The 19,819-nt window shown below is 42.8% G+C and overlaps 1 protein-coding gene across 1 annotated transcript in view; it reads left to right on the top strand.

Moving 5' to 3' along the window:
* Positions 1–649: 649 nt before the first annotated feature.
* ANTXR1 (ANTXR cell adhesion molecule 1) overlaps positions 650–19,819 on the top strand; it is a 243,865-nt gene continuing 224,695 nt past the window's right edge. The window contains exon 1 of the mRNA XM_030877432.2: positions 650–1,185. Coding sequence (XP_030733292.1) covers positions 1,034–1,185 — 152 coding nt within the window. The 5' untranslated portion in view covers positions 650–1,033. The remainder of the gene's footprint in view (positions 1,186–19,819) is intronic.

Raw genomic sequence — 19,819 nt, 5'->3', positions numbered from 1 at the left:
CCTCTTGTAAGCTGTTTACTTCCTCTGTCCTAAATCAAAGATTGGGTGAAAAAAAGTCAAAGTTCACAGGCTGAAAAGAACTTATCACAGAATCTCTAAACTCTGGAGATGAAGACAATCGCTAGAGCATACTCAGCTGTTCCAGGCAGGAACAGCCTTCTGTGTGGGACTGTTTTTGCTTTCAGCCACATGACCACATCCCAACAGTCTCTTTTATGATCTGCGCTAAGTGTATAGTAAGGTCACTTGGATGATTCAGATCACAAAGGCCCGTTCTTCTCTGCTCATTTGCCCAGTGTCTTGTTTGCAAAAGTCCCAGCCTGGGGTCGGAGCCATAGCGCTTGGAGTAAGTTCTCATCAAACGTTTACAGTGACCTTATTAGCGGACGTAGGACAGAAAGGAAAGGGCAAGGATAAAAAGGCTAGCGAGTGAGAAAGAAGTAGAAATGGGGAAGAGGTAATGCAGAATGAAAGGGAAGATGCGTGAGAAAACGGAAGGAATAAGAAAACGGGCACACCCACGTTCCCTTGAACGCGGAAGAGTGCTTTGCCGTCCTTGGCCACAAGGTGGCACCCTTTGAACTTTCTTCCCGCATCAAAATAAGAAAGGGGGGTGGGTAGAGAGGAGGGAGAAAAGGCAAAGCACTCCCCCAATCAAGAACAATTTGAAAACCCACCCCATAATATTTAAAATCTGGGACAAAGAACCATCAGCACGGAACTGCTTCAATTGCAAAACCTCAGCGCTGCCTCCGGAGCGGCCTGCCGGCCCGAGTCAAAAACAACCCCTTTAAAAAAGCGGACTACAGCGTTGCGATTCTTGAAACCTGAAACCTAGAAACAGAATCTTAGCGGAAACCAGAAGGAAAACCTTGAACTCCTCCAGACAATTGCTTCCGGGGAGTTTCGGGAGAGCGAGGGGGAATAAAAGGCCCGAGAGGAGAGCCCCTCGGATGGCGCGCCCTTGAGGGTCCTGGCGAGTTCGAGGAGCGTGGGAAGGAGAGGACCCTACCCTCTCCCTGGGCTGCAGGTCATGGCCACCGTGGAGCAGAAAGCCCTGGGCATTGGCTTCAAGTGTCTCTCTTTGGCCACTTTTGTGCTCATCTGCGCCGGGCAAGGGGGACGCAGGGAGGAAGGGGGTCCAGCCTGCTACGGGGGATTTGACCTGTACTTCATTTTGGACAAGTAAGTGCCCTGAGTTTTCCACCCTAGTTTAAGCTGGTGATGCTTTCTCCCCGGGCTAGGCTCCTTGGCAGTGTGGCTTTGGGACAGGCACGCATCTCCAGGGACCAAGAGGGGCCGCGGGAGGCGGCGGTGCCCCCAGCGCTGCGCCTTTGTGGACGGGGCGCGCCTCCCCCTCCCTCGCCGCTGCCCGAGCCGGCGGGGCAGGCGTCGCTGCTTGTTCTCGGGACAAATTCTTTCCTGCCTTGCTTTCTCTTGACCGAGGCGCGTGAGTCTGAGGATGGGAGTGTAAGGATACTGTTGACCTACTACGTTTCCGTGAACCCTTTCCATTTGCTTTAGAAACCTCGGTGAGAAAAGCTTGCTTACGAGAGGCAGAACTTTCAGGCACGTGTAAAGTAAGAGGCGTGGGCTTTTAAAAGTCAATCGTCTCTTGTTTAAAAACTGTCCTACATATTGCTTTATCTTTGTTCCTAATGATAGAATGTAGGCAGACTGGGAAGTTAGTGAAAATACAAGGCGGATTTCTCCAGCCCGGCACCATTGAGTTTGAGGCTGGGGAGTTCTTTGTCGTGGGGACGTCCTGTGCCTTGCAGGGTGTTGAGCATCCCTGGCCTCTACCCACTAGATGCCGGTACTACCCCCCTCCAGAATCTTCCCTGCACCCCTGCCCCCCATCCCGCGCTGCCTCCACCGTCTCTCCACGGTGACAAGCAAAAATGTCTCTAGAAGTTGCCAAAAGTCCCCTGCGGGTATACTCCTCCTCCCTCTCGGCTTGAGAAACCCTGATGTAGGCGAATTCAAATTCTTGGCGATTTGACTCGTGGGCTACCAGGGTGGTGGAGGAGCCCTGGTTTCCTTGCGAAAATGGATGAGGCTTCAGGACTGCTCAAGGGAGAGCTGAACTCTGACCAATCTCCCTTAGATTTGCCAAGCCACAGTCATTCAAGGAAGTTTCATGCTATCTACTAAAAAGCAGCTTTAACAATAAAAAGCCCCTCAGAGGAGATCCGTGCTAACACTGGTGTGCTCCCCACTGCCAGGACGGGCGCTTGCTGTTACAGTGGTGGGGAGATTAATTTCACAGACTGGAAAGTATTTGCGAGTTGGAAAAAGAGTCCTGCAAAATAAGCTGGCCAGCTAGACACCAAATGTGCTTTGCAGTTGCCCCTGGAGTTTGAATTTTTCCGTAAAGGCTGTTTTGAACTCCAGATTCTTTGGATGAAAAGGGAGATCTCTTTCTTGGAGATTTATGAGAAGGTGGATACTGAAAATATACTTCCATGCTAAGAAATGGAATGTCTTTTGTTACTTCTAGAGCCTGGGAGCACCAGCTCACAGATTCAGAGACTGTGTCTGAAAACAGTCAGTGATGCCTATCATTGTTCTTTTAAAAAAAAAGAAAAAGAAAAAAGAAAAAGAAAAGAAAGCCAGTTCAGAAGAACATAGAGGCAGATTTGAAAAAAAGGACAGAATCACCATGTCTCTGAATGGAGTAACTCCACACTGTAGAGATATCAACTCTTCCCAAATTAATTTGTAAAATGAATTAAACTTTAAAATCAGAGTTCTGAAAAAACTTGTTTTGGTGGTGAGAGGAATTTAGCAAAATGATTCTAGGTTTATCTTAGAGGGAAAAAAAAACAGGTAATAAGAGCTAAAACATTTTGGGAAAAGAATAATGAAGAAATACTTATACCTCCAAATAGTAAAATGTATTGTGAGGCAAATTAATTGAAGAACAGGATGGTAAAGGCCAAAGAATAGGTATACATAATAGAAAATCTAGAAATAGATCCAAGGACATGTACTTCCATTTAGTGGAAGTTCAAATCAGTGGAGAACGAATTCATTATTTTTAAAAATGGTTTTTGAACAAATGGTTGGTAACATGGGAAAAGAAAAAGGTTAGATTTATACTTTACCCCCCACACAAAAATAAATTCCAAGAGGTTTGAAAATTTAAATGTTAAACATTTCATTTTAAAAAGGAAGTGTTGAAAGAATTAGAAGAAAATGTAGATGAGTATTACTGTAATCTTAGATTTAGAGCTTTAAAAACAGAGTAGAAACAATAAAGAAAACTACAAAAAGATTTAAATATATTAAAATCTTACATGGCTATAAACGAAAAATGCCATAAATAAAAGATAACAAGTTACAAAAACTTTTGCAACATAAATTCACCTCTGTAGAGTAACCTTAACCTTAATATATAATAAGCAGTTTTAAAAAGATCATCCCAATAGAAAACAGGCTTACTATATAAATAATTCACACAAAAAAATGAAAGTCAATAAACAAAAAAGTTCAACTTCCCTAGTAATCAAATAAATGGAAAAATCGAACAAGATGTAATTTTTATTAAGTTGGCAGAGATTTTTAAAGAATTATAATATTCAGTATTGTCCAACTTGTGGGAGGGAGGGGCCATTGTCATATCTTACTAACGAAAATATAAATTTGTTTGGTCTTTCTAGACTTGTGCTGTCCAGTAGAACTTTCTGTGTTGATGGAATGTTCTCTATCTGTGCTTTCCAGTATGGTAGCCACTAGTCCTATGTGGCTATTGACGGCTAAATTGTTCCTAGTGGGACTGAAGAAAGGAACTTTCTATTTTATTTAAGTTTAATTAATTTAAATTTAAATAGCCACATGTGGCTACTGTATTGGATAGCACAGACAAGAAGATAATTTGGCAACCTGTATCAAAGGAAAAATCCAAGATAGTCAGAAAGAGGTGCCTATGCGTATGTTCATGGCAGTGCTGTTTGTGATGATAAAGCTGAAAATTACCTAAATGTCTAACAACAGAGGATTTAATAAGACATGATACACACATGATATTGAGTACACATGTTATGCATGCTTGTAAGATATTTTTATTGTTTATATATTTATTTATTTTTGTGGTACGCGGGCCTCCCACTGTTGTGGCCTCTCCCGTTGCGGAGCACAGGCTCCGGACGCGCAGGCTCAGCGGCCATGGCTCACGGGCCCAGCCGCTCCGCGGCATGTGGGATCTTCCCGGACCGGGGCACGAACCCGCGTCCCCTGCATCGGCAAGCGGATTCTCAACTACTGCGCCGCCAGGGAAGCCCTGTAAGATATTTTTAGGAGAAATACTTAATGCTCATAATATACTCTTAGGTGAAAATACAGTTACCAGACATTATACACTGTGATTCTGCCTTTCTAAAAATATAAACACGCACATGTATATGTCTCTATTTACCCAATATGTAATAGTATTTGTCTGTAGAAAGTAGGATTTTTACATTCTTTTTTTACACTTTTCTGAATCTTCACATTTTCCTGCAAAGAACATATATTACTTTTATATTCAACCAAAATAAGGTATCCTGAGTTTTTAAAATGTATTTATTTATTCATTTATTTAATTTTTGGCTGCATTGGGTCTTTGCTGCTGCACGCGGGTTTTCTCTAGTCGCTGAGAGCAGGGGCTACTCTTGGTTGCGGTGGGCAGGCTTCTCATTGTGGAGGCTTCTCTTGTTGCGGAGCGTTGGCTTCTAGGTGCATGGGCTTCAGTAGTTGTGGCACATGGGCTTCAGTAGTTGTGGCTCTCAGGGCTCTAGAGCGCAGGCTCAGTAGTTGTGGCGCACGGGCTTAGTTGCTCCGCGGCATGTGGGATCTTCCTGGACCAGGGCTCGAACCCATGTCCCCTGCATTGGCAGGTGGGTTCTTAACCACTGCACCACCAGGGAAGTCCTGTCCTGAGTTTTTAAAAACTCACTTCAAGTGTGAGGAGGCTGTCTAACCAGCCTGCTGAGCTCCAAGCCCCTCATGATGATAGAGGATGCTGCCTCTTTCATGTTTAATCCTGGAGTACATTTCTAAACGCACCATAGGATCCTTGGCAATATGTTGGGGACCCAAAAACGTTCCAGGAAAAAAATGGTGGGGAGACCTTTACAAGTACCTACCTTTACATGGAGGTGGACTCCTCTGACTTCCTTTGGTTGTCCTATTGCTTGAAGAGAGGGACATTTTTGTGCTGAATGAGAAACTTGCTAGAGCTTGGTGTGGTAAGCGTGTGTACCTCCAGCTTGCCATCTCGAGTCAGGCTAATTTATGGGATTGTGGAGCCCAGAGCTGGCGGATGGACCAAAAGGCAGTGATAGCAAACAGTCCCCTGGCTGGTCCCTAAAGACATGGTCTTCCGTCCTAGAAGGAATCTCCCCAAACAGTGCTGTCCAGCACCCAACTGTCGCAGCGTGCAAAGGGAAAGAATTCTGATGCGTTTTTTCCTTGGGCTTCCAAGATCCTCTGGCCGTCAACACACTGTCTACAGGCTGAAACCAACAGCTCACAAGGCACTGAATTCACCATTCTTCTCCCAACCCCTCAACTCCCTTTTTTCCCAGCGAATGGTTCTCTTCTTTTCTGTGACATTAAATCTCAGCTTATTTCAGCTTTAAGCAGGATGTGTCTCTGGCCTGGAAGAAACCCAGATTATACATTTAATGGAACGTCATGTTTTCTCAACCAGAAGCAAAGACTTCATAATGATAACCTAGACTACCACAGCAACACAATAGGGCATTATTAGTGGCTTTGGCGACGGGGCTGGCGGACTGGGCTTCACAAGGCTTTATATGATGGAATTTCATGTTCATTCGAGCATGCTTTTCTGGTTACAGTCAGGAAAAGTAGACTGCTGGGAATTCAATCAGGGATTTGAAAAGTCAGATTTAGAAGGGCTCTGTCCAGAGGAAAACAGTCAAGGAGCAGCTGGCCTTCTTAAGTCTTCTGGGGGTCCTCTAAGATTAATGCACCCAGTTGACCAACCGCCAGACATGAATGTACCTTTCCCGTCTTGCAAGGCTCTTCTGTTATTACACTAGATATTTATGTATCACACATCGGTCTATTTTATGGAGAGCTATTAGTCACCTAAATGGAAAAAGTGGATTCTCCATCGTGAGTCTGGGAAAGTGCTGGCTGTATTCATGTGTGCCCTGTAGACTTCAAAAATAGCATGGTGGGATGGGGCAGGAGTGGAGGAGATGGTGTGCTGGAGGATGGCAGTAAGCCCTGAAGAGTTGATTTCTAGGACTTCCCAAAGCCACAGCCTGTCACCCAATAAATCCTTCCATCTGCAGAGGCCCTCTACAGGCTCACCGTGTGTTGCTTCCCCATTAGACCCCCCAGCTCCTTCCTCCATGACTTCCTTTTTGTTCAAGACCAATTTTCTCCTTCTCGTTTCCCCATACAAGGGGACCCTGTCTTGCCATTCACCCAGATCCACAATTGGATGGTCACGTGTGGTGATGATCTGTAGGGCCATTCCTATGTGTTATACTCCAGGGACATGGTCATTAAACAGATTTTTATAACGTTAGACTGGGAACCTCACCACCTTCTGGGTTCCCAAATATTAACTTTCAAAAGAAATCTTTAGAGTCGAAACTAAAGTCTCCCAGCACTTACGCCATCTCACAAATGTCCCAAAGACAACCTTGCTTGGTCGCTAGGGCAAGTGCTACTGTCTCTAATTCACAGATGAGAAAACTGTTTAGTCTTTGTCAACCCACCGGATTAAGTGACCTGCGGAAGGACCTAGGATTAGATAATGACAGAGCTGGGACGATGTCTGCCGCTGACTCTCAGCCCAGCTCTTTCCACTCATCACTGCCCTGGGCAGTTGGGTCATAATGAGAAACACATGGCAATACTCCTGGGTAGATTCCAGGAATTAAAACCCCCTGCATCAGAGTTTCAGGAAATGATGGTATATTAGGCGGTCAAGGTTACTTAATTGAGGAGCTACTGCTCTGCTGTTAAATCGGCTGTAGTTGATTGAAAGTATCAGGGACTCCGACCCTATGCAGCCCACAGAGATGCTTCAGAGGTCTGGGGCTTAACTGATGGATAGGACTCTGAGGACATCTGATTATAATGCACTGAAAGATCCAATGAATTAATAATTTGTTCAAATTGAGTCTGACGGAAAAGGGAAATTCATCTCTGTAGATGTGTTAAAACACAAAGACGTAGCTTTTTTCAGAAATGCTTTGGAAGAAGTCTTCCAGTAACAAAAATGCAAACTTGACTCTCAGTAAGGAAAACAGAGTCCATTAGAAGGTACCTTGAAAATGCTACAATAATAATTCTAAGAGGCAACAGGGAAAAAAAGTTTTTCAGGAGCCAGGAATGTCTTTTTTTTTTTTTTTTTTGTATTGAGATGAACTCTATGGCTGATTTTCAGTGTTCCTCCGACTAAGTTCCAGATTTGGAGAGGACTTATCAGGTCAGGTAATAGTTAGTAGAACTGCCTGCAAATTGGAAGGTTTGGCTTATGGTTCAAAATAAAAATAAATAAGACAAAACTCTTTTTTTTTGTTTTGTGTTTCTGTCTGAGTCAGCCAAGTAATTCTAGTTTCCTTAGCTGTGGAGACCTGGTAAGTGTTAAGCTGAGAATAGAATCCTGGAGTGCTGGAGGAAGGCACCTGTCCTAAAATAACCTGCCACTATCTTCAATGCTGAAGGACTCCCAGTGGTCCAGGAACAAACTCTGCCACCCCTTAGCGAGACTTGGCTGTCACATAAGTGCAAATAAGATTTGCTTTATGCTAATTTAGAACGTGTGTCTAATTTTTGATGTGTGGCCAAGAGCCTAGATTTCACCTCTCCCAGTGATTACTGGGCAACAAAAGACAAAGTGGGTACTTGGATATTTCCTAACATGTTTCCCAGACATGCCAGGTTTGTACTAAAAATAGTAACTAGATTTCTTCCATTTGGAAGAGCTGAGTCTTTCATTCATTTGGCGTAAATATGTTCTCAATTCCGGTCACAAGTGTGTGCTCCATTAAAAGCATAGATGACAATGCCTATTGCAAACAATGTCCTATTCTGGGTGCTGTAAGGAATGGAAGAGAAGCAGGAAGCCGTCCCAGACTATTTGCTTTTTATGTAGAAAGACATTAGAAGGACTCCAGGCAGTCAAAGCTAAAGGCTCCAGTGAGGATTTGGGACAGGGGGGCAGGTAAAGTCAAGTTTAGATCAATAAGGAGAAGAAATAATAAGGTTTTCTGAGCCCTTGCCATGCACTGCATAAGCACTTTGCCTGTATGATCCCAGTTAGTTATCTCCTTCGCAACCACGTAAGGCCAGCACAGTCATGATCACCGTTTGACACGTGAGGAAACAGGTTTAACAAGGTTAGCCAATGTCAGTGTAAGTGGTGAACTCAGCTTCAAACCCAGGCCTCTCTGACTCATGATCTATGCGCAAGATGAAAATAATCTAAACATGTAAGGGAACATTGAATCAATCAGGGTAGGTTAGGTTATGCCGTGGTAACAAACAATTCCCCAACTGTCAGTGACACAAAACGACAAAGGTATAAACCTTTGTAATCTCTGCCTCTGCTCCACGTCTGGTGAGGGTCAACAGGGGCTCTGCTCAGGGTAGTTATCTGAGGGCTAGGCTGGTAGAGATTCCTTAACACCAGCTTCCACCATCACGGCTGCAAAGGAAGGAAACGCTGGAGAGTCTCCAGCTGGAGCACTGCCAATAAATTAATAGCTTGTTCAGATTGGATCTGATGGAAAAGGGAAATTCAACTCTGCAGAGTTGTGAAATGACATGTATCCTTCCACTCACAAGCCATCAGTCAGAACTGGTCACGTGGCTTCACCCTAAAGAGGGTGAAAAAACATCAGCCTGGGACTTCCCTGGTGGCGCAGTGGTAAAGAATCCGCCTGCCAATGCAGGGGACACTGGTTCAATCCCTGGTCCAGGAATATCCCACATGCCGCAGAGCAACTAAGTCCATGTGCCACAACTAATGAGCCTGCGCTCTAGAGCCCACGAGCCACAACTACTGAAGCCTGCCTGCCTAGAGCCCGTGCTCCGCAACAAGAGAAGCCACCGCGATGAGAAGCCCGCGCACCGCAACGAAGAGTAGCCCCCGCTCACCGCAACTAGAGAAAGCCCACGCGCAGCAACGAAGACCCAACACAGCCAAAAATAAATTAATTAATTAAAAAAAGAAAAGTCATCCTCCTGTGTAACTAAAAGGAGAGGAAAGCCAGATATGGGTGGGCATTAAAAGCCTCTACTACAAACCTTTAATTACACACTGCTTTTGCCTGAGTAAGCAAGAAAGGAGTAGTCCCTGGGAGAGGATAAAGAGGTTAGACTTCTGGTACAGAGTCAGTGTTGAGCCATGTTTTAGATGGATTCATCAACCTGGAATTATGATCAGACATGACAGCTCAAATGCACCCATGAGGCAGCGATGGCCCCTTGCTTTTCTCCTCCCTTTCCCATTGCTCCCATTCTTTAGATGAAACATTCAGTGCCGTGGGCAGGGGATTAAATTAGATTAAATGGAAACAGAAATGAAGATGAGACATGCTTCCTTGATAGCTAAGTATTACACAAATATATTTGAAAGCTAAGAATCCCTTTGCCCGTAGTTTGTGGACTGTGAGGGAATTTGAAAGACGGTGAGGGGAGAGCAGCCCCTGGAAGACAGCGGCAGCCACGCCGAGAGGATGCTGTTCATTGCAGAGGCTAATTCAGACCTTGAATCAAGAGTATCTGGGTTCCAGCCAAACGCCTTTCTCAGTAGGGGTGTCAATTGCCATTTTCAGTGGGACAGTTTTTCACCGTGAGGGACTGTAGGATGCTTAGCATTTCTGATCCTTCTTTTGTAAATGCCACTAGTCTTCCTAGTTGTTGTGATATCCAAGAAACAAAAGCCTCTACATTTATCTCTAAATGCCTTCCTGTGAGATGGTACCATCCTGGTTGAGAACCCCTGACTGAAAGAAAGCAGAGTAGATCAAGGCATGCCAGTGAAGCCAATTCCAAGCATGGTAGGACTACATCTGAGCAGGAAGAACATTTGTCTGGAGGAAGAACGAGGGAGTCTTCAATGATAAGAGGGCCAGTGAGAACTGCAGACCTTGGAAATGAATGTGCTAAACCAGTGGCTCTCAACCAGGGGCCAGATCAGATCCTCAGGGGCCTGGGGCAGGCGTGTATATTTTGGAAAAACTTCCCAGGTGATTGTGATGTGCGTCTGTCCTTCCCACAATAAATCATGAAAGTGAACAGGAAGATAAGAAAAGCTGTCCCATAATGATGGCCTTGTTCCTCTCTCATGAGGATGTAGCTGAGGCCGTAGATGCCTGAGAACTGGATGCCAAGCAGAGTTCTTATTTTAGATGGTGGTAGGGGAAGCCCAACCTGATATGGAGAGGAAGAGCCAAGGTCACAGATAGGCCATGCTTTGCCCTCTTTGTTGGCAGGTCCTGCCGTGCGTGCAAACACATGAAGGCCATGGTGTTTGCTAGGACAGTCCTTTGTTTCCTTTCTTTCAAGACTCCTGGCATGAAATGTGACCCAGTGCCTCATGGGAATGAACTGAGCTCAAGCACAGGGGGTAAGAGAGCTGACTTTGGAATCAGGCATCTCTGGCTTCAGATACCAGCTCAACCTTTCACCAAGCTGTACAACCTTGAGCAAATTATTTAGCCTTTCCGAACCTCAGTCTTCTCATTAATGAAACAGGCATTAAAATTTCTGCCTTGCAGAAGTGTCCTAAAGATTAAATAATATTAGATTAAAAGCTTTAATGACGCATTTGGTATGTGAGTGCCCCAGATGATGATGATGATGGTGGTTGTGGTGGTGACCGTAGTGGTGGTGGTGATGGTAGTGGTGATGGTGATGGTGATGGTGTTATTGATGGTGGCAGTGATGACTACGATAGTAGAGCTGATGGTGATGGTGGTGGTATTGATGGTGTGCTAGTAGTGGTGATGGTGGTGGTGATGGTGTTATTGATGGTGGTGGTGATGACTATGATAGTAGAGCTGATGGTGATGGTGGTGGTATTGATGGTGTGGTGGTGGTGGTGGTGGTGATGGTGAAGGTGGTGATATTGATGGTGGTGGTGATGGTGGCAGTGATGACTATGATGGTAGTGCTGATGGTGATGGTGGTGGTATTGATGGTGTGGTGGTGGTGGTGGTGGTAATGGTGGTAATTACCCCTAGGGAAAAAGGATGTTGTCCTCTAACAAAAGACACCTCCTTAGATTATAAGCAGGACTGCCTGGCTAGGGTAAGGAATACATCAATTCAATTCAGTATTTATCAAACTTTGCTAAATTTATCTTATTACAAAATGCCTATGACATGTCCCTGGCTCTCAAGGATTTCACAGTCTAGTAGAAGCAGCAAAGGGCTAGGAAAACAGACTTGGTGAAATAATGAATTTTGGTTGAGATAAGAGAGGCTTAGGAGACTTCCTAGAGAAGGTAACTTTGGATCCAGACCTTGAATGTTGAGCAGGATTTTGACAGGTGACAAAGTAAAAAAAAAAAAAAAATTGATGACAAGGGGGCCATACAAGAAAGCAAAGTGACACATCCTCTTTGTGATGTAAACATGACAGAGAGAGGGACAGGAAAAGAATCTGGAAAGAGTGGGTTTTTTCATATCAGCAGTAGGTTATGAGATTATGTCAGAGGATTGGGGAAAAAAGAACAAAAGAAATTGAGTACCTTTGTAGGGTGGAGCCTCGGGACTTGATGAACCGTTGGCTGTGAGTGAATGGGAGAGGAAAGAGTTGCGAGGGGAAGGAGTAGGTTTCAGAAGGAAAAAGGAGTTTGGTGTGGACGAATTGAGTCTGAACATGTGGGACATTTGGGTGAAGGTGTCGAGTAGGCAGTTGGATTTATACCCTGGGAACTGAAAATAAAGACTGGAGTGTTGTTAGCCCAAGGGTGGTAGTTGAAAATATGGAGGGATAATAAATAATATGGAGATAATATCAAGATAACATCAGGATTTAAAAATGTCAAGAAGAGGTGGAGTTTAATGAAGAAAATGGCCAGGGTCCAATCTAGAGGAATTGACAACAGGAATGTCTGGGCCAAAGAAGAAACTCCACTAACCAGAGCCGAGAGAAGTTACCAGACAGTCAGAGGAGAAACAGCAAAGAACTCTTACCACAGAGGCAAGGAGAGAGAGAATTTCAGTGGAGGGTGACCAACTAGATGTTTTTCCCCTAAAATCCATCTCTATTCCTAGTCTTGGTAAACAGCATCACCATAAATCCAGCCACTTAAGTCAAAGATCTGAGAGCCTTTCTTATACTCTAAGGCCTGACAATATCTGCTCCCACATCTCTGCCATTACCTTAGTTCAGGCCATTTGCTACCCAGTTCACTGAAATGTTCTCTACATTGGTCTCTTTACCTCCCTTTTTTTTTTTTTTACCTTTCCCCCTACCCTATACTCTCGACACTGGTACCAAATTGATCTTTTTAGAGCACAGATTTTAATCTTGACATCATCTCCCCCAACCCTTCAACCTCTAAACACTTCCAAAGTTCTTTCAGTATAAAATGTATACTCCTTAGCGAGGTATCCAAGAGCCTGTTGCTCCGGCCACTATGTGTTTCCCTTAGCTTCATCTCCTACCACACCCCACACCCTTGCAATGTCCAGCAAAACGTGCTGTGCAGTTCCCTGAACTAACCCATGCTCTTTCTTGCCTTTAGCTGTAATGCCCTTTAACACCATTTCCATCTTTATATGGGTGATGCCCTCTTATCCTTTGAGATGGTGACCGGCACTTGGTCCCCTCCCCTCACTAGCTGTGGGCTCCCTGTGGTACAAAATATTGAGAACAGTCATCTCTTTACATCTCATCTTTATTCAAAATCCATTCCTTGTTCAGGATCCCTCAACCCCATAACAACGCATATCACATGATAAGCAGCAGAGAGGTCCATTATCAAAAGATGGAGAAGAAAACCCTTAAGTGTGTGTCCTCTGAGGTCTCATTCAAGGGCCTTATCTTCTTTTCCTCAAACCCTGCTGCTCAACCATATACAGTTCATTCCTGTAGGAACCACCTAGAACAGGGCCTTCCCAATACCTTTTGGCAAAAGATTATGTTCAGAAGTATAGTCATCATTCCTTACATAAAAGATAATGCAAATACCAGGTTTATGGAAATTATATAACAAAGAAGAGAAAAATGAATTATCCTAACTGTAACTATACGCCAGTCACAATAATAAGCAATATAAGGTAAAAGGAAATACAAGATACCATTGGACAGCCATAATCTAACCATAAATAAATGAATGACCCAGTACATTCCTGGATTGTGCTTGTCCCAATATAATTATTATTTTTTAAGATTTATTTTTTATTTATTTATTTTTGGCTACATCGGGTCTTAGTTGCGGCACACGGGATCTTCGTTGAGGCATGTGGGATCTTTCGTTGTGGCGCGTAGGCTTCTCTCCAGTTGTGGCATGCAGGCTCCAGGGCGCATGGTCTCTGTAGTTTGTGGCACGCGGACTCTCTAGTTGTGGCCCACGAGCTCTGTAGTTGTGGCGCACGGGCTTAGTTGCTCCATGGCATGTGGGATCTTAGTTCCCTGACCAGGGATTGAACCCAGTCCCCTGCATTGGAAGGTGTATTCTTTACCACTGGACCACAAGGGAAGTCCCCCAATGTAATTATTAGTGGCTTCCTAGTTTACTCTTGAAAGTGTTTCAGTTTGGATTTTAAATTATATGGTCATCCTGATTATTAACTGTCATAAAAGACACTATCAAAGGAACAAGAGGAGAGGGTTGAAAGCCAAATGGGTGAATACCCTTGTACACCTTATCCCATTAAAATGGGCAACCAGTTGGGGACTCCTGATTCCATTCAGGTACCCCGATTTTAAGCTGTCCCTGGCATTCCCCACTCCCAAATTTCCATAACAGTTTGTGGAACTTCTCCAGTACTTCTCCCTAACGAAACATTTAACGCTATGAATTGGAATTGTGTCTTTCCTGACCCGTCCATGGGGAGGCAGTGTTGCTCATGTGTTAAGAGCACAGGTTTAAACACCAGGAAAGAGTCGTAGGAGAGTAATGTTTAGACTAAGAGCATAGACTCTAGGGTTAGAATTTGAATCCCAACCCTACCACTTACTAGCTATGTGTCCTTAAGTCACTTAATCTCTTTGTGAACTCAGTTTCCTCACCTGTGACAAGGGAGCTAATAGTATTATCACATAGGGTTGTTGTTCTCAGAGCTGAGTCCTATGCACACGTAAGAAGGGCTCATTAAGTGCTAGCTATTATTATTAAATGGCAATGAATGTAAAGTGCTCAGCCCAATGCCTGCTGCTTAGTAAGTACTCAATACATGTCGTGGTGTAATTACTAATCTTTATCGATCCTAAAGGACCTACCAGGCATTAAAAACCATTTTGCTGAATCAATACATATTCTCTGTTGTATTTATGCGTACTACAAATACACCCAGCAAGAAAGAACTGAGAAAGGGCCTATGCTTTAGCAGAAATAAAGGCACTGGTGACTTTTGGAAGTGCTGTTTCAGGGCACCATAAATGCAGACATTAAGATTTAATGAGCTGCAGGGCTTACTCTGAGATGAGAAAGGAAAGAAAGTTTGTTGATGACTTCTGAGAAAGAAGCTGGGCATGGACAGTTAGCTTCTCACTGCCTCTACCAACATCATCTAAAACCGCCCCATCTCCCAAAAGAGAAAGTCTTAAGGAGGCATCTGGGGTAAGCCTGCATCAGGTCCAACCACTGAGGACAGCAACACTGACATGCAATACACTTGTAAGAAATTACACTAGAAACCAAGCAGATGGGTTGAGTTTGAAGGAGGTCAGCTGGGGTCTACTTTCAACTCTGTTGCCAAGTTAAAAAAGAAGAATGTAGAAGAATATTATGGAGGAACCCCAAGAACAATCCCCAATCTGGAAGTGAGTTTGAAGTCAAGAGTGGGACATAAGGGGGAGGAGAGGCATCTCCGTAGAGCCCTGCTGCCCTTGTGCATCGGCATCACACAGAGGCAGCTGTGCTGGACAGTCGAAGGGGAAACCAAGCCACTAAAGAGAGAGTGCGTGAACACCAGGCATCTTCGTGACAGTGATTCTGTCCAGCATTGCTGAATCCTCCCCGTAGATCTGGGCTTCCAGGGAAATGGCAGAGTTCTGTCTTTGATTATGTGGATGCAGCAGGGATCAGGAATGAGCACAGTGTGGAGTAGACACCAGGCCAAAAAACCCGACATATGGCAAGCTGGAATTGGCGTAACCGTGTCCAAAACAAACCCACAAACCTTGCAAGGATTAGGTTCCTTTGTGAGAAGTGATGAGGAGTTATTCCATTCCCTGCTCTCCCCTAATTGATGAAACAATAACGTAAGCTTACTTTAGCCTTTAAGATCAACTCCCTTCCCCCAGATTAAGTTCTTAGAGAAGTTTATAAGTGCGAAGACAATGCCATATATACATATATATATGTATATATGTAGTATTGGGGAAGCAGATAGGAGACCCAGTTACACCTTCCCATATTGAAAGATGAAAATAGGGCCTACAAGATTTTATCAACTGAAAATAAGTGGTGAAAACAAAATTCCTGAGGTAGAAGAACATGTTTATGGAAAGAATTTTCAACAGCAAAAGAGGTCAGTTTTACTACCATATGTGTTATGATTTTGGTGAAGTTAAATAATAAATTTGTGAAACAGGTGATAAAATATGAAAAGAGAAGAAAAGGGATCTAGAACAGTTAAAGATATATAAAATATACGGGAAAGTGTAGTTATAAAGTCACCTCAGAAGCAGTAAAGAGCAGAACTGACAATGAAGAAAATAAAGGATGAAGGCGTGTTTGAGAAATCCTCATACTTTGAATAGGAAATGAGTTATACAAAAGTGATGAGAGAGAAGATGATAAATAATGAATGACAAAAATAGATATCCAGGGCTTCCCTGGTGGCGCAGTGGTTGAGAGTCCGCCTGCCGATGCAGGGGACACGGGTTCGCGCCCCGGTCCGGGAAGATCCCACGTGCCGCAGAGCGGCTGGGCCCGTGAGCCATGGCCGCTGAGCCTGCGCGTCCGGAGCCTGTGCTTCGCAGTGGGAGAGGCCACAACAGTGAGAGGCCCGCGTACCGCAAATAATAAATACATTAATTAATTTTAAAAAATAAAAAAATAAAAATAGATATCCAATATATCAGATAATTTGGGTTGCTAAAATATAGTCCAGAAGAAACATTCAGAGATTTGATTGAAGAGAACTTTCCTGATTAAAAAACAAAAGACTGAAAATGTAGACTGAATAGGCTTATCAAGTAATAATCAAAATTAATTAAAAGAGATGAATACTTAAACATTTCCTGGTGAAAATTTTTAATTTCAAACACAAAAGAAGAATTTTATGAATGGGAGAAGAAACAGGTTACCTACAAAGGTTCTGCAGCATTAAATGGTGCAGAACTTTGATGGATAAAGTTATGATCTAAAGTGTGACACCTGTCAATATGTCACTTACATGTGAAGAAAATAGAAAGACGTTTTCAAATACATATGGATTCTTCTAAAAAGGGGAGTAGGGATAATTTTCTTCAAGATTACCCAATGAGTGAATCAAGGCTTAAAAAAAGCTTTAAAATAGAATAGTGATTATATAAAAGAAGCTGCAATGACCATCAAAGCCATTTAAACAAATATATGTCTCATTAGTATTTTCAGTAAATTTTGAGATATTACATCAACAAATAAGAGCAGTCTGTCATGAGAAAGGAACAGCTGAAAATAAGAAACTTTTGGAGAGAAAATATGCTGTTTCTGAATATTCAAGTTCATTGGAAACAATGACCACCACACTGAATATTGCAGAAGTAAATTCAGCTCATCAGAAGACAGTTTAAGAAACTTTGTCCAGAACTCCAGCAGAAAGAATACAGAGATTAAAATTATGAGACAACAGATAAGTAATACAAAGGCTAGGAACATATATACATATATGTATATAGGCTAGGAACATATATATAAATATAAATTCTAGGAAAAGAGAACATAAGAGATGCAATAATAAAAGTTCATTTTCCTGAGCTGAAGAAAGAGTGAAGTCTTCAGATCTAGAGGACTTAACCAAATACTCAGCCTAATTAATATGTTTAAAGGATCCAAATGTACACAGTCTTAAATAAAAATTTAAAATATAAGAGTACACAGAAATGTCTACATTCTTCCAAAGAGGAAAATAATAGGCATCCCATCTCCCACAAAATAAAAAACCAAAACTCAGAGTGGCATTAGACTTTTTTTTTTTTTAGTCTACAACATTAAATGCTCAAAAAACCTCAGTAAAGTCTTGAGTGAAATGTGATATTTAAATTCCATAACTAGGTTTCCTAAGACATAAAAATTCAAAATATATACCACCCACATACCCTTATTGAAAAATGTCACTTGAAAATATTGATATCAAAATGGACAACGTATTAGAAATAAAGGATATGAAAAAGACATGGTGTACCAGAAACAGAAGTAATGGTCCCAGAAAAGTTAATAAGTCACAATACTGTTATCAATGAGGTTATACAGCAAAATATAAAACTTACAGAGTGGGGCTTCCCTGGTGGCGCAGTGGTTGAGAGTCCGCCTGCCGATACAGGGGACACGGGTTCGTGCCCCGATCCGGGAAGATTCCCACATGCCACGGAGCGGCTAGGCCCGGGAGCCATGGCCCCCTGAGCCTGCGCGTCCGGAGCCTATGCTTCGCAACGGGAGAAGCCACAACGGTGAGAGGCCCGCGTACCGCCAAAAAAAAATAATAATAATAAAATAGAATAAAACTTAATGGATTCTTGAAAGTGAAAGTAAATTTTTTAAAGCAGGATAGAAAAAAAATTCTCATATTACATTCATATATATCCCCCCAAAACTGTCATTTACTATATCGAACTCCCAAACTCCTCCTCTTCCTCCCAAGCCTACCTACTGGGTAGTAGGAGGGCTGCAAATCCTTAAATTTTGAACCAAAGTGATGATAAGAGTCCAATGTGGTGATTTTTTAAAAAATTTTTTTTTGCGTTACGTGGACCTCTCACTGTTGTGGCCTCTCCTGTTGCGGAGCACAGGCGCCGGACGCGCAGACTCAGCGGCCATGGCTTACGGGCCCAGCTGCTCCGTGGCATGTGGGATCTTCCCGGACCGGGGCACGAACCCGTGTCCCCTGCATCGGCAGGCGGACTCTCAACCACTGCTCCACCAGGGAAGCCCCAATGTGGTGATTTTTAAAAATTCCTTTAGGTGAAATGTTCAGTCTTTGAGATTTTTCCCCTCCTCCCAACCTCCCCAGTAGAATCTCGACACTCAGGAGGGACTGATTTGCCCTTGCGGGTAGGTCCTTTGGCTTTGGACCAAGTTGGTTTCATGGCAAGTCCTATCACATCTTCAAGGAAAAGAAAATTTCAATAAAGTTTAACTCTCCAGAAAATAGAAAAGATGAAGTTTCCCAATTTATTTTAAGAAGCTAGCATATATCTGATATCAATATCTACCAAAGATAACACGTATAAAACTTCAGACCAAATTTGAATAAAAACTTTAAATCTGAAATCAAATATTATTAAAACAAAACTAAAAGTACAGTAAAAGAGTAAAAACTTATTCTAGGAATGCAAGAGTGCTTTTATATTTAGGAAATGTATTAAAATAGCACATTTATTTTGAATGCTGAAGATGAAAACCAAATTATTTTCTCAGTAGAATCTGAAAAGACATCTCTGAATACTTGTGTTCAAAGGATATAGAGGATATGAATAATAATTAATGGGATTGACTTAATAAATATATTTTGAACCCTATATCCCACAGAGAATAAACTTTCCTTTCAAATACCCATGAAATATTTATTAGGTAGCAAAGAATGCCTCCATATATATCCCAAGGCGTAACTTTTCCAGTCCACATTCTCAGCAATAAATAACAGGAAATGAATAGTGAAAGTACACTAAAGCTTCAGCTACCAGGAAAAAAAATATAGATTTTTATATTATCTTGTCATGAGGAAGACTGAAAGAAAGTGACTGTCTAGGACAGAGGTTAGCAAACTATGGCCTGCAGCCCGGTTTTCTAAATAAAATTGTGTTGTCATTTAGTTCATGTTCCGTCAATGGCTGCTTCTGTGCTACAACAGCAGAGTTGAGTAGTGGCCACAGAGACCATATGGCCCACAGAGCCTAAAATATTTACCATCTGGCCCTGTACAGAAAAAGTATGCTGACCCCTGATCTAAGAAAACATTGGCACCCCAATAGAAAATGGGCAAAGGATACGATGCCAGGGTCAGCTTCATGGGCATGGGACCTGCGTGGTCGCCCAGGGGCCCGCACTTAGAAAGGTCCTGCCCTTAGTTTAATGCTCTGCTGTCGCCATCTTGAAATTCTTAATGATTTTTGAACAAGAGGCCCTGTGTTTTCATTTTGCACCGGATCCTACGCATTATGTGGCTGGTCCTAACTGATCCACCGTGTTTTAAAACAAAGAAAGACAAATAAATTGTAAATATGAAAAAAATCTGTGGCCTATTATTAAATACATTCAAATAAAAGCTATAATGAAAACTCTTCTTCATTTATGAAACTTACAGATATTTGGGAAAGAGCTAATCCTGAGTGTGGGTAAGAAAACCAGCACTTCATACTTTGCTCCCGGGAGTTTAATCATCATGACAGTGGGGAGTGAGTTAAAGTGGCCACCGCTCTCAGGGTAGAAAAAAACTTATGCTCACTATACTCGAGGGTAGAGGAA

The sequence above is a fragment of the Globicephala melas genome, chromosome 12 (assembly GCF_963455315.2).
Source record: "Globicephala melas chromosome 12, mGloMel1.2, whole genome shotgun sequence".
Classification (NCBI taxonomy): Eukaryota; Metazoa; Chordata; class Mammalia; order Artiodactyla; family Delphinidae; genus Globicephala; species Globicephala melas.
Note: the sequence above shows the minus strand (reverse complement) of the source record. Positions and strands in the feature narration are given on the sequence as shown.